This window comes from Dipodomys spectabilis, unplaced genomic scaffold (assembly GCF_019054845.1).
Source record: "Dipodomys spectabilis isolate Male_0828 unplaced genomic scaffold, ASM1905484v1 ptg000095l, whole genome shotgun sequence".
Classification (NCBI taxonomy): domain Eukaryota; kingdom Metazoa; phylum Chordata; class Mammalia; order Rodentia; family Heteromyidae; genus Dipodomys; species Dipodomys spectabilis.
This window is the reverse complement of record NW_024870772.1, coordinates 44,328,436-44,340,491: the sequence shown is the minus strand read 5'-3', so window position 1 is coordinate 44,340,491 and position 12,056 is coordinate 44,328,436. Positions and strand designations below refer to the sequence as shown.

The 12,056-nt window shown below is 40.3% G+C and overlaps 1 protein-coding gene across 1 annotated transcript in view; it reads left to right on the top strand.

The window, feature by feature from the left end:
- The first annotated feature begins 473 nt into the window (after positions 1-473).
- The window catches only part of LOC122112891 (guanylate cyclase soluble subunit beta-2-like), a 49,400-nt gene continuing 37,817 nt past the window's right edge, over positions 474-12,056 (top strand). Inside the window, exons 1-2 of the mRNA XM_042685845.1 lie at positions 474-541; positions 11,099-11,193. Of these exons, the coding sequence (XP_042541779.1) occupies positions 11,127-11,193 (67 nt within the window). The 5' untranslated portion in view covers positions 474-541; positions 11,099-11,126. The remainder of the gene's footprint in view (positions 542-11,098; positions 11,194-12,056) is intronic.

Here is a 12,056-nt window from a genome sequence, read left to right as displayed (position 1 = left end):
GTTCAATTCCTCAGCACCATATAAGCAAAAAGAAAAAAAGCCGGAAGTGGGGCTGTGGCTCAAGTGGTAGAGCGCTAGCCTTGAGCTGAAGAGCTGAGGGACAGCGTCCAGGCCCAGAGTTCAGGCCCCACAACCGGACCCAAAAAAAAAAAGAAATATAAGCCAGGCTTGCACCTGTAATCTTCACTACTGAGTAAGGTTGTTGTTCTAGGCTAGCCCAGACAGAAAAGTCTATGAGACTCTTATCTCCAATTAACCACTAAAAAACCAGAAGTAGAGCTGTGCTTCAAGGGGTTCCCTGTGTGGGGAGTAAACAGAGCTCTTAATCAAAGTCAAGAGAATCCAGGAAATGTTGTAACTTGGTTCCTCCAAGTTTTGAGTTTTGGTATGCATTTCCTAAGGGGACATAATGAAAAGGTCAGTGAGGATTTCACGCTTCACATCTTCCCTCTCATTCTGTGTTCTAGTACGGATTTATTAACACCTGTCTACAGTCGCTGGTCATAGAGAAGTTTGGTGAAGAGACGTGGGAAAAATTGAAGTAAGTGTGTTAAAGAGACAATGGAGCCCTGGGAGCCACCAGTGAGGTTTTTCAGGTCCTTAGCTGGTCGTGGGGTTTGCTGACTTATTGATTAAGCCAATTAGGTGACTAGCCTTACTATAATGTTACGATGACCATTCTCAAAAAGATTCAGTTGCTAAAAATATTAGTTCTTACCTAGAGCCAGAAAAGAAATGGATAAAGCACATCTGATGTTAAGGAAAGTATCAATCTCTTGAATTTTCATCTCTTGAATTTTCATTTGCTGTTTTTGTTTTTGGTGATGCTGGGATTTGAACTCAAGATCTGGCACTTCCTAGGCAAGCACTTGCTTACTTGAGCCATACCCCTAGCCCTTCTTACTCTGGATGTTTTTCTCATAAGGTCTTACACTTTTGCTTAGGATTAGCCTCAGACTGACTTCCTACCTTTATCTCCCTTGTAGCTTGGATTATAGGCATTTTCCTTAACACCTGGCTTTTTCTTTGTGACAAGGTCTTGTTAACTTTTTGCCCTGGCGGATCCTCCTATCTCTACCTTCTAAGTGGCTAGGATTGCAGGTATGAGCTATTCTGCGTGGCTCTCATTTGCTCTGTTTTTAATCACAGAAGAGAAAATAATGATTATTATTTTCATCACATAACAATGGAGTTTCTGGTCAGAAGAAAAGACAACTCTTCTAAATTTGACCAGAATAACTCCTTAGACATTCTCTAGTTAATTCTTAGATTTCCATGCTCCTAGCTAGCAATCCCTGTCATTTATATCTGCAAATACTTTCCTATCTGTTCCCAGTAATCACATATTGTCTAGCTGCTTTCTTGGAGGCTCTCAGCCTTCATGTTACAGGTCAGTGCTGAAAGAATCTCAGCCATCAGCTGATCCTATCTATAAGGAGAAGAGACTACAAAAATATGAAAGGATGGGTTGGCTGCCTTCGTTAACCAATGACATACAAACTGAAGCAAGTAGGTGTTGATTTGCCTGTTAAATCTCCAAAAATTTAGGTGATAATAATCACTTCTAGTAAAGTTGCAGAAAAATGGGTAATGGTTCATGGCATTGTCACTCAGTGCAGACCTTTTGGAAAACAGTTTTGATAACTTGTACTAAGAGCTGTAAAGGATCAGATTTTTTGAAGTCACAAGCCTATTCCTGAGAATCTCTTCTCTTGGAAGCCTACACTTTTACAAACACATATGTAGACACACATATGCAAGAAGATGAGATGTGGTTTGCATCTATTAAAAAATATGAGAAAAATGAAGCTGTCCATGGTTCAAAAACAAAACAACAAACAGATGGAATGACAAAAGAAATGTCATCCATTGTATGATGATTGCAAAGATCAGTAGATGATCTGTCAAATTTCATAACCATTTTAAGAAACAACAAACGAATAAACATTTACATAGATTTACTTGGTCAATCACACAAATGAAGCATTAAGAGACAGGCTTTTCCTAATACCTATTGCTCAAGTTTCTTTTTTCTCTTCTCTCAATTTTCTTTTTTCTCAATTTTTTCTATGTGTTTAAATTTCTTTTTATATAAAATAACTTGAGCCAGGCACTGGTGGCTCATTCCTGTGATCCTACCTATTCAGAAGGTTGGGATCTGTAGGATCATGTTTTGAAGCAATCCTTGGAAGAAAAAGGACTCCATTTTCAATTAACAAGCAAAAAGTTGGATTGGAGGTGTGGTTCAAGTAATAGAGCACCAACATGAGCAAACAAGCTGATCAAGTAAGCAAGAGGCTCTGAGTTCATGTCCTTGTGCTGGTATGTTGTATACTTTAGATATATTTGATATAAATAATGATTTTAAACAAGGCACAGGGGGCACATGCCTATAATCTTTAGCTAACCAGGAGGCTGAGCTTTTTCAGATCCCATGAGTCTCCATCTGTAATTAATCAGCAAAAACTAGGGCTAGAGAAGTGGCTTAAGTGGTAGAGTACCAGCTAAGCAAGTGTGAGGCTCTGAGTTCAAACCCTCATACAAGAAAAAATTAAAGTTTCTCACTCTTCTTGCCACCTCAAAATTTCAAATAAAATAGCTAGAACTAAGCCTACAATGACTTCCCTACAACCATGTGGTTAAATTGAAGTAGACTGGGTACAGCTTCACATCCTGGGCCCATAGAGCCCAGTATTGGTGCAGCCTATTCCCCCACACATGGTGACCTGGCACCCAGGACCATGTTTTCAACAACTAAGGGGTATTTTGTTTGAAGCTCCACAAGTTTAAGTAGAAAAAAGAGTAAACTCAGGAAGAACAGAGGAAGGAAAGGACTGAACACTTCCCTTGGAAAAGGCACCATACACAATTATCTTATTAAAACCCAAACAAAAATACTGTAAAGCAAATAGTTTGTTTCACAGAAAGAAACTGAGTTCCAGAAAGGCCCTTGTTTGACATAGCACAGTAAGCAGATTGCCAGGCCTCAAAGACACCTCTTTCTACTTGGCCACACTGTGCAGGAAAGAATCCCAGTTTGTGACTTCCACCAAGTCTCTAGATGGAAGGAGAGAGTATCCATTTATACATGCATCTACTGAGCTCCTGTAGTGTTCCTGGTACTGTGGGAAACACTGGCATATTAAAGAACAAAACCCTTTGCCGGGTGTTTTTATAATCTGCCTTAACGTTACATTTACCCCTGGAAGGCAGGAACTGAGGTATGAAAGGCCATGTACCATGGGCATTGGGATCACTGACTCTGCCACAAATTGGACAGGGAGAAGTCAGCCAAAGCCTTGTGCTCTCCTGCCTGCTGAGGATTCCTGCTTCTACCCAGGTTGGGGTGGGAATAACAGACTGCGATATGGATATCGCGAAGTGGGGTGAGGAACTGCCTTACAAAACACAAGATTTCCATTCTCAGAAGTCGACATAGTTGCAAGTCCATAGCAAGCTGTCATTAGATTCACTAAAGATACAACAGCCTAGAAGCATTGCTTACTCTATATGACCTGGAACAAAAATATTTAACCACTCGATGCCCTAGATATTTCATTACAGAAGAGTAATCTCTCTGGGAGGACTTGTTGCAGGTGTTAAATAAGATAATACATAACAGTCAGAAAAAAATGCCTAGCCTGTGGTGAGTGGTAGATAACTGTCAACGGTTGTAATAGAAGTCGCTCTCTGTTCACTTATGTCTGGGATGTGGATCTTCAGAAAAGATGGGGAGATGCAGAAGGACAACAACATGTGTGTCTTGCTGGACCAGCTTTAAGCCAAGGTCGTGTAGAACTTGGGCAGGTTGCTTCACCTCTGAATCTCTCATTGCTCATAGATGAAAGGGGAACGATGCACCTATCTTCTAGGATTGAGGACAGGATCAAGGGGACCAATCTATCCCATAGGAACTAGTAGGAACTCGGTGGGCCTCATTGTCCCTCACTTCCATTACACAGATGCAAGACCAGAGGCAGGTTGCATTTGACATTAGAAATCATTTGGTTACTAGTCACATAACTGTGTTGTCCCTCTGAGGGAGCAGATGCTCTTCCCAGCTCCCTTCTTTACCCAGAGGAGACCATGCTTCTTGAGTGAGCATGACTTGATAGGTAGTTCTGTCTTGCTCCTTTTTTCAGACTGGTCTTCCTGACACTCAGTGCCAGTTAACATCTAGCTCTTTCTTGAGGGACTAATGACCAGCCCATGAGTGGGCAGGACTGATTTTTGGTTCAAAAATTAATCTTATGTTATCTGATTTCCTGGTTAGGAATTTTGCCTCCAGATCAGTGTCCTTTCCTAGGGGAAAGACCAGGAATCAGCCTCCAGCTCAGTGTCCTTTCATAGGGGTAAGACCAGGAGTCAGGAAATATCCAGAAATAACCAGAGATAGCTGAAGTATTTAGAAATAGAGTCATAAGAACATTGGATTCACCTCTGTCCATAGCCAGCAGCTGGGATATGCTAGTTATTTAAGGGAGGCCTTTCACTTTTTCCTGCATCACAGAGAAGGTATAACACAATCAGATACTGGAATCCCAATGGTGGAAGTACTCAGAACATCATTATAAATATAAACCTAAGAGAAAAATAGGTTTCCATATGTAAACATGGGGAAGAGACCTTTCTCTTGTTGGATCCTGGTGTAATTTCATTGGCAGAATAAATGTCATTTTCCCATCCTTCCAGGAAAGTTGTCTTGAACAAACCTAGACTCCAACTTAGAATAAGAGGGTAAAGTTTACAGGAGAACCATAGAAATGGGAAATATTTCTGGGCAATGTTCTGAGTCTGTGTCTCTAGGTTTTCTCTTTTCATTTTCAGAGTTTCTGCTTAGTTGAGTTCATATACTGAGCATGAGGTGCTTAGGTGATTGCATCGGAAATGTATTTTTTAAGCCAACGTCAAGCCTATCTAACAAGCCCAATCAACTATGAAAATTGCATTGTATTAGAGGAAAAAAACTCTGTAGTACAGAAAAGGCAGCTTATAAAACACAAATTAAGGCAAGATTATTTTCTGTGAAAAAGGATTTGCTTCAGGCTACATTTAATAACAAATTCCCTAATGCTTTTAAAATTGATTTTTTTTTTTTGCTGAAAAAGAGAAAAATCTATCAATTCCCACACAAATTTTAAGAAGAAATGATGAGATAAAAACAACTATGTCTCCAGCCCTTATGACATAGATTTTATTTTATATGAAATAATCAGAAACAGATGTTTCTTCTCCTCTGCCTACATTGTTGATTTCCCTCTCATTTAGTCTAGATTTATGGATTTCTAATTATGACCCACTCTTTTTATAACTCCTTTGGCTAAAACCTCTCCCAAAATTCAACAATAAGAGGTGACTAATAGATTAAGAATAGCAAGGTTTTGGGAACCAGATAAGCCTTTATATCTTGCCTGGATCACTCACTAGTTATTTGACTTGGGCAAGTTTGTCCATTCAACAAGTGCTTATGTAGCTCCTAAATAAGCATGTGCTGAGCAGTGTTCTGGGCACTGGGGACAGTCATGATGTGTACAGCAAGGAGATATGATGTCTCTGGGAAATATTCCAAAAGTCGGGGGGGGGGGGGCAGAGGGGACAGAAAATAAATAAATAAACCAGTGAGTAAAAGTCCTTCAAATTTTGCAGCGCACTATGAAATCATAGAGCATTTGATAGTGGTAGCGAAGAGGCATGTTAGTTTTTCTAAGGTGATTAGAAGTCTCTGCAAAAGTAAGGTCTCCACTGAAAGGAAGGACAGAGCCTACCTTGGGTCATGGGAGTATTTGTGTTCCAGGCACAGAGAATAGCAAGGGCTTGAGTTTTAAGGTGGAGTTGAGCTTGGTGAATCAGAGGCCCAGAAAACAATTCAATGTAATTAGAATATGATGGCTTGAATTGTCTGACAGAGATTAGAAATTCCATTCTAATTGCTTGGGTTACTGAAGCCTCTGGCCTTGGTTGCATTGTACAAATAGAGGTAACACTTCATCCACTCAAAAGGATGGATGCAGCTAACAGATGTGGTAATTAATAGCCCCTGGTACATTGATGGGGACTTTAGCCCTGTGTTTTGCTTGCAAGGATCTCTGACCTACTATGTGAGTGGCAGTGGAAGAATGTTAGGGTCAGGGCTCAATGGACCTTCACGGAGCTCAGCTGCAGAACACATAGAGAAGGCTCAGAGGAAATAGGAGGCAGCAGCTGGCCACATCTGTGTCTTTCCTCATACTTGTTCTGTTTTCCTGGCTCCTTCTGAAAGTCTCTTAACTTCTGCTTCTTCCAAACTTTTCTTCATGCCCTTTAACTCAAGAGCTTGCCATCATCTGACTGGCTTTGTTTTCAGGGTCTCTATTCCAGGTGCCCGATAGGCCTGTAGATTAGTGTGTTGAATGCATTTTAGATTTGGTGATATTTCCAATGTATGATGGGTTCATTGGGATGTCACCCAGTCTTTAAGTCGAAGAGCTCCTCTATTTCAAAACATGATTCAAGTCAATAAAAAGCAAAACGGTTCCCATTCTTCCTCCTTTATGGTATACCTTCTTCATCTTACCAACTTATCAGACCTCTTATCCCTTCATACAGGCTTAAAAGCCCCTTTTCCTCACGTGCTTTAGTGTTGTCCTAAATAAAGGCTAGTTACAAAATGGTGGAGGGCAGGGCATTACTGCCATTACTAGTTCAAACCAATAATCCCAGCTACTCAGAGGTGGAGGCAGGAGGATCATGATTAGAAGCTGGCCCCAGGCAAAAAGCACACAATCCTATCTAAAAAAGAACTGAAGCAATAATGGGCTAGGGACGTAGCTTAAGTGGTAGAGCATCAGCAACTCAGGTTGCTGAAGTCTAACCCCTGTACCAACCCCTGTACCAAAAGCTAGCCAAAAGCAGAGAGCTATTATTCCTTGAGGCTATCTGAAAGTGTTGCCTTTCTTTCCCTCTGCTCTATTTCTGGATAGGAACCTGTTGATTGACTTTTTTCTGCCTTAACCCACAGGCCATTAATTGGTCCCTTAGAAATCCATGTAGCCAGACTATTTCACTTGGGAGACACAGTCTCCAAAAGATCATATTAAAGCACCCAGTGATGTAGGAAACATTTTTTAAAAATACAGCTTATTTTATAATATTATTTGCTTTAAGTAGAACTGTTTCTTTTCTAGAAAAAAATCATTACAGGCAAGAATTGAAAGCTTCTGTTTTGTTTAGTGGGATTACATGGGAGATAAATCTAGGATAAATAGAGGCAGATATATTTTTTCCCAACACAGATATTATGAAACCTGAATCTATTTAAAGACCTCCCTTTAAAAAGAATGTAAAAATTATGAATAGAATTTTTTTTTGGGGGGGGGTCCGGTCATGGGGCCTGAACTCTGGGCCTGGGCACTGTCCCTCAGCTCTTCAGCTCAAGGCTAGCGCTCTACCACTTGAGCCACAGCACCACTTCCAGCTTTTTTCTTTTTGCTTATGTGGTGCTGAGGAATTGAACCCAGGGCCTCATGCATGCAAGGCAAGCGCTCTACCACTGAGCCACCTTCCCAGCCCTATGAATAGAAATTTAGCTGCAAAAGTAAGTCCTAATTTTTTTTTTAGAATGGAGGAAATAAATTAAAGCTGATGGCTAACATAAACACTAGAGCCTCAAAGACAAAGATTTTATTCTTAGCATTCATTAACTGACTTGCTTTGTTTCCTTCCCTCTTTGACTGCAGTTGGTTTCCTGTTCATGACACAATGATTTCACATCATCTTCTATAAGGAGAAAAGGATAAATATTCATATAATATAACCAGTTAGAGATGGATTTTATTATATGCTCTTTTCATTGGATGCTTAGACAAATTTTTTTTGTACCAATCCAAAACATTCTTGTGGAGGTGTGCCTTTTTCCGGGAAAGAACTTCAGCCTAATGTTCCTCTACCTGTCCACCTTTAGGGCCAAATGGTGCCCACAAGGAATGTGTATAAACTGTCTTTGGAGACTTTCTGGAAGGTTATATTAAGGTTTGAATGCTGTAAACTCTACCAGAGGGTAGGTGGTACTGGGGCTAGGTAGCCTAAAGCCCCATCTGTAGACATTTAGTGTGAACCCCCAATTTGAGATAGCCCAAGCTAGATAGGGTTGGGAGGGGCCTCTTTCTCCCTATCCTGAAGAAAGCTTCAAATGCAAATTCTTGGTTTACACTAAAAACTTTTCAAGTGCATTATATTCTTAGAGAGCTTTTGTGTCTTTCAAAATTCTGAGAGACCGCAAGGAGCTTTTGTTTATCTATTTCTGTATAGAGTTATGGAAATTAAGACTGAAAAAATAAAAATAGTTGTCAATTCATGTAAAGTAATCATAACAAACTTATTATGGGTTAGCACATATAACATCTTTTAATACTACATCACTATAATACCCCAAAAATATCAAGAAGAGGGGCATTGTTTTAGAACAAATTTCTTTAATGTCTGACTTAATAGAAAAATAACTCCATCTTCTCTTTTGCATTCTGTTTTGACATGTGGTTTTTGGTTGAAATATATCAAGAAAATGTAGAAGGAAGAACTTTAATACTCTCCAAACTGTGGCTGTTTTCTTTAAGGCTCTCCAAAACTTGGCAAGCGTAGTTTCTCTGAGGTCAATAATAGTGTTGAACCTGAAACCATTCCAGTGACCTTCTTCATACTGTGTTATGAAGTTATAGTGAAGTAACTATTATAATGAAATGCCTTCATCTGCATTACACTTGAGTGAAATCTTTTGCCATCATTCTGTATCATTACCCTCATCAGTCATCGGGAAACCAATAGCTCCCTAAATGGTAAAGTTCTTCATATTGCTGATGTGTTTCATGCTCTAATATGAGAATCACATTTGTCAACATCCATCTCCAACAGTCTCACCAGAGAGGCCTTCCAGAATGGGATGCTTCTCAGCTCACAGCAGCAGGTGCAAGTTTTTCCAAATCTCTCATTTTTATTTGAAAGCTTGAGTTTGATCATTGGTAACACATTCTGCTACTTGTTTTCATTACAATGAAAGGCTAACTTTGTTCTTTTAGTTCTTTTGAAGGAAATCTCTGCCAAATATTCTAGTCTGAGTAATCAGAGCTCATCTGTCAGTGGCTTGTTCAAGTAAAAATGATATTCCGGGAAAAAAAAGAAAAAGTGGCTAATTCAGCTCTTAAGTCAGTGGTGTAAGTGCTCGTTCTGGAAGTGGCCACCCATGCTTCAGTGTGTAGCACACGTGCTTTCTGCGCCCATGTACTTCCTATTTCATCACACAGATTGCTCAAAAGATGGGTGCTTAAGGGCCACATGTAATAGACTTGATCATGTTCACTGCCTCCAAAAGAACAATCTGCAGTGAAACTGGCATTTCTTGACTGCAGTATGTGTTGGCCAAGAATGTAAAGAATGTAACGAAGAACATAATAACTTGGTGCCATTGCCTTGATCAATGGTAGGCACCACCAACCAGTGCTTTTACACCATTAGTTCAAATGACAACTTGCAAAATGTTATTTGGTTGTCTTTTTTTCTATTATCTAAGTCATTTTTACCTGATGGCAAAATGCATATGTTCCTGAAAACATATTAAGAATCCCTAAGGGTTCCATGGATCATACTTTGAGAACCTCTGCTTTTGGTGCCAGATACTTTAATTTTCTTTTTCTTTCAGTGAATCAGAGATGAGGAGGGACACATCATTGGTGGCTGAGAGAGTAGGTCACAATCTCCATGATACTTATAACAATGGAGTAATGGAGGCAGAGTGAAATTTGTTCCAAATCACCCAGATAGATGGTAGCAGGCCCAGGGTGATGCTCAGGTCTCTTCTTGATTCATACACAGTGATTGTGCGAGCCACTGTCCTGAGAAGTCTCTCATCAAAATCTCTTAAGTTTTCTTTTCAAGTATTGATTAGACTCCTATTGTATTCCAGCAACAATGTAAGTGTTAGGGATATGAACTAAAATGACAATTTCTTCATCTTTAATGGATTAGAATGACAATTTCCTCATCTTGCTTTTCCAGCCCCTGATCTCTTGAAAATGTTTTCCAGTAGTCATATTACTCTCCTTTTCTTCTCTTAGCAGATGTTTTTCATTTTACTAGACAATATCAACCAGCATTAAGAAAATCATTGGTGTATACATTGCTTCACTAAACCAGTTTGAATGATTATCTGTGCAAATGTACACTGACTCTGAGGAAATGTTATATGCACCATCATATAGACCAATAAGATCAATAAGCATGGTGGAAAACCCTTATGAAATCCCAACCATCTGGCTATGCTTGGCATTCTAGCAACATGTAACACATATACAAACCTAAATCAGTTTTTGATAATAAAGTTCAGCCTGCAGGAAAGAAGCAGGGATGAATGGGGAATCCTATTAGAGGGTTGGAAAGAGCCATAGAGCATCTTACACTCCCCAAGGGATCTGGATGTCACAGCATCCTTCTTTAGACAGGACAGATCATAGCCACGTGTCAAGTTTAAATGGGGTTCCTGCCCGTTCTGTCCCTAGTTTGATCATAAGTTCCATGGGGAGTACAGAAGTAACCTGACCATGGGGAAGAGCAATTCACTTAAGAAAATAATGGTAATAGATTGCAACACGTCCAGTTTGCTCTAGGCTTCAGATAAGTCACCTCACAGTAGTTGTATCTGATAATGCTTAGAAGCCATTGCACCAAAATGGAGAATTTTACAAATGGTGAGAAATTCATTGAGCTAGCCCCTTAAGCCTCAGCTGCAGGCACAAGTCCCCCAGGCCGTTTGAGAAGCCAAATGGGTATGTGAAGCACAGTGCTTTTGCCTAAAGATTCAAAGCTGAAGATAAGTCATAATGAACTTCAAGAGCCCAACTTCAAGGAGGTAAGTTTAATAATCTCGATGTAAGTTGGGGAATGTATAGCCTATTCAAAGTTCTTGGCCCAAACTGGGTCCAGGGAAAGATCTTTGTAGGAGGTGACACCTAAACACATTCATTAAGATTATGAGTCAATTATTATACTATACCTTGCTGGGTCTGTGGATATACCGCCAGGACTAAGCTCCAATTTCTGGGTGTTTATTTCACCTTGATTCATTTTCCAGAGCTTCTGCAGAAGTACAAGATACCTTCATGACCTACACAGTGTATGATGACATCATCACCATGAAACTCATTCAAGAGGCTTGCAAGGTTCTGGGTAAGGCTCAAAGGGTTACTTTTGGCTACTTAAGGCTTCTATGGCAAAATACAATAGACTCTGATTATTTACAGCAAGCATCCTATGCTGTTTCTGGGAATACTGAATTATTGCTCCTAGAGAAAGGATCTAGGTTCCTGGGAGTGAGTGGCCACAGTGTTCTTGTCAATTGATCAAGGTATAATCTTGTTTGTTTCTGTTGGCTTTAACCCATAAATCTGGAACTAACAGAATGGAGAACAAACTTTCCCCTTGTTTTTCACATGATGATTTGCCTGACATTTGTGTCTCTGCTCATGCTCTTGGTGTCCTGCAGAAGACTTTCCAGGGTTCTGTAGCTGGGAAAGGTCAAAAGATTCTCCCAAGTCCAAAGGAGGAAGTTTGGGAAACTGAGTGTTTGTGAGACACTTGGAGTCCTCTCCAGTAAAGAGGAGTTTACCTGCTCCCTGTTTGCCACCTGCTGTGCGGGCTCATCAGGCTGCTCTTGTCTGTCCTGGACCACAGAGCCACACAGCAATTTAGAGATGCCAATGAGTCCTGGCAGGATGTTGGGATGGTAGTTGAGAGGAATCTAGGAATTGATGCTTATGAAAATAACTTCCCATCAGACCTTGCTCACCTGCCACCTGTACTTCCTGTTAGCACCAGATAAACTTGGGCTTGAGGCTGGAATATGGCTTAGGATTGAAATTTGTCATTGCTCATTTCCTGGACCTCAGACCCCAAGAGCAATAACACTTCCTGGGCCTCCCCAAACAAGTCCCACACACCATGCTGGATTCAAGTGGGCTCCCAACCATCACAGCTGCGCATTTCTTCCTCTACCTCTACCCCCTCTTTCAGAGTAGCTTCCCTAGAGACAT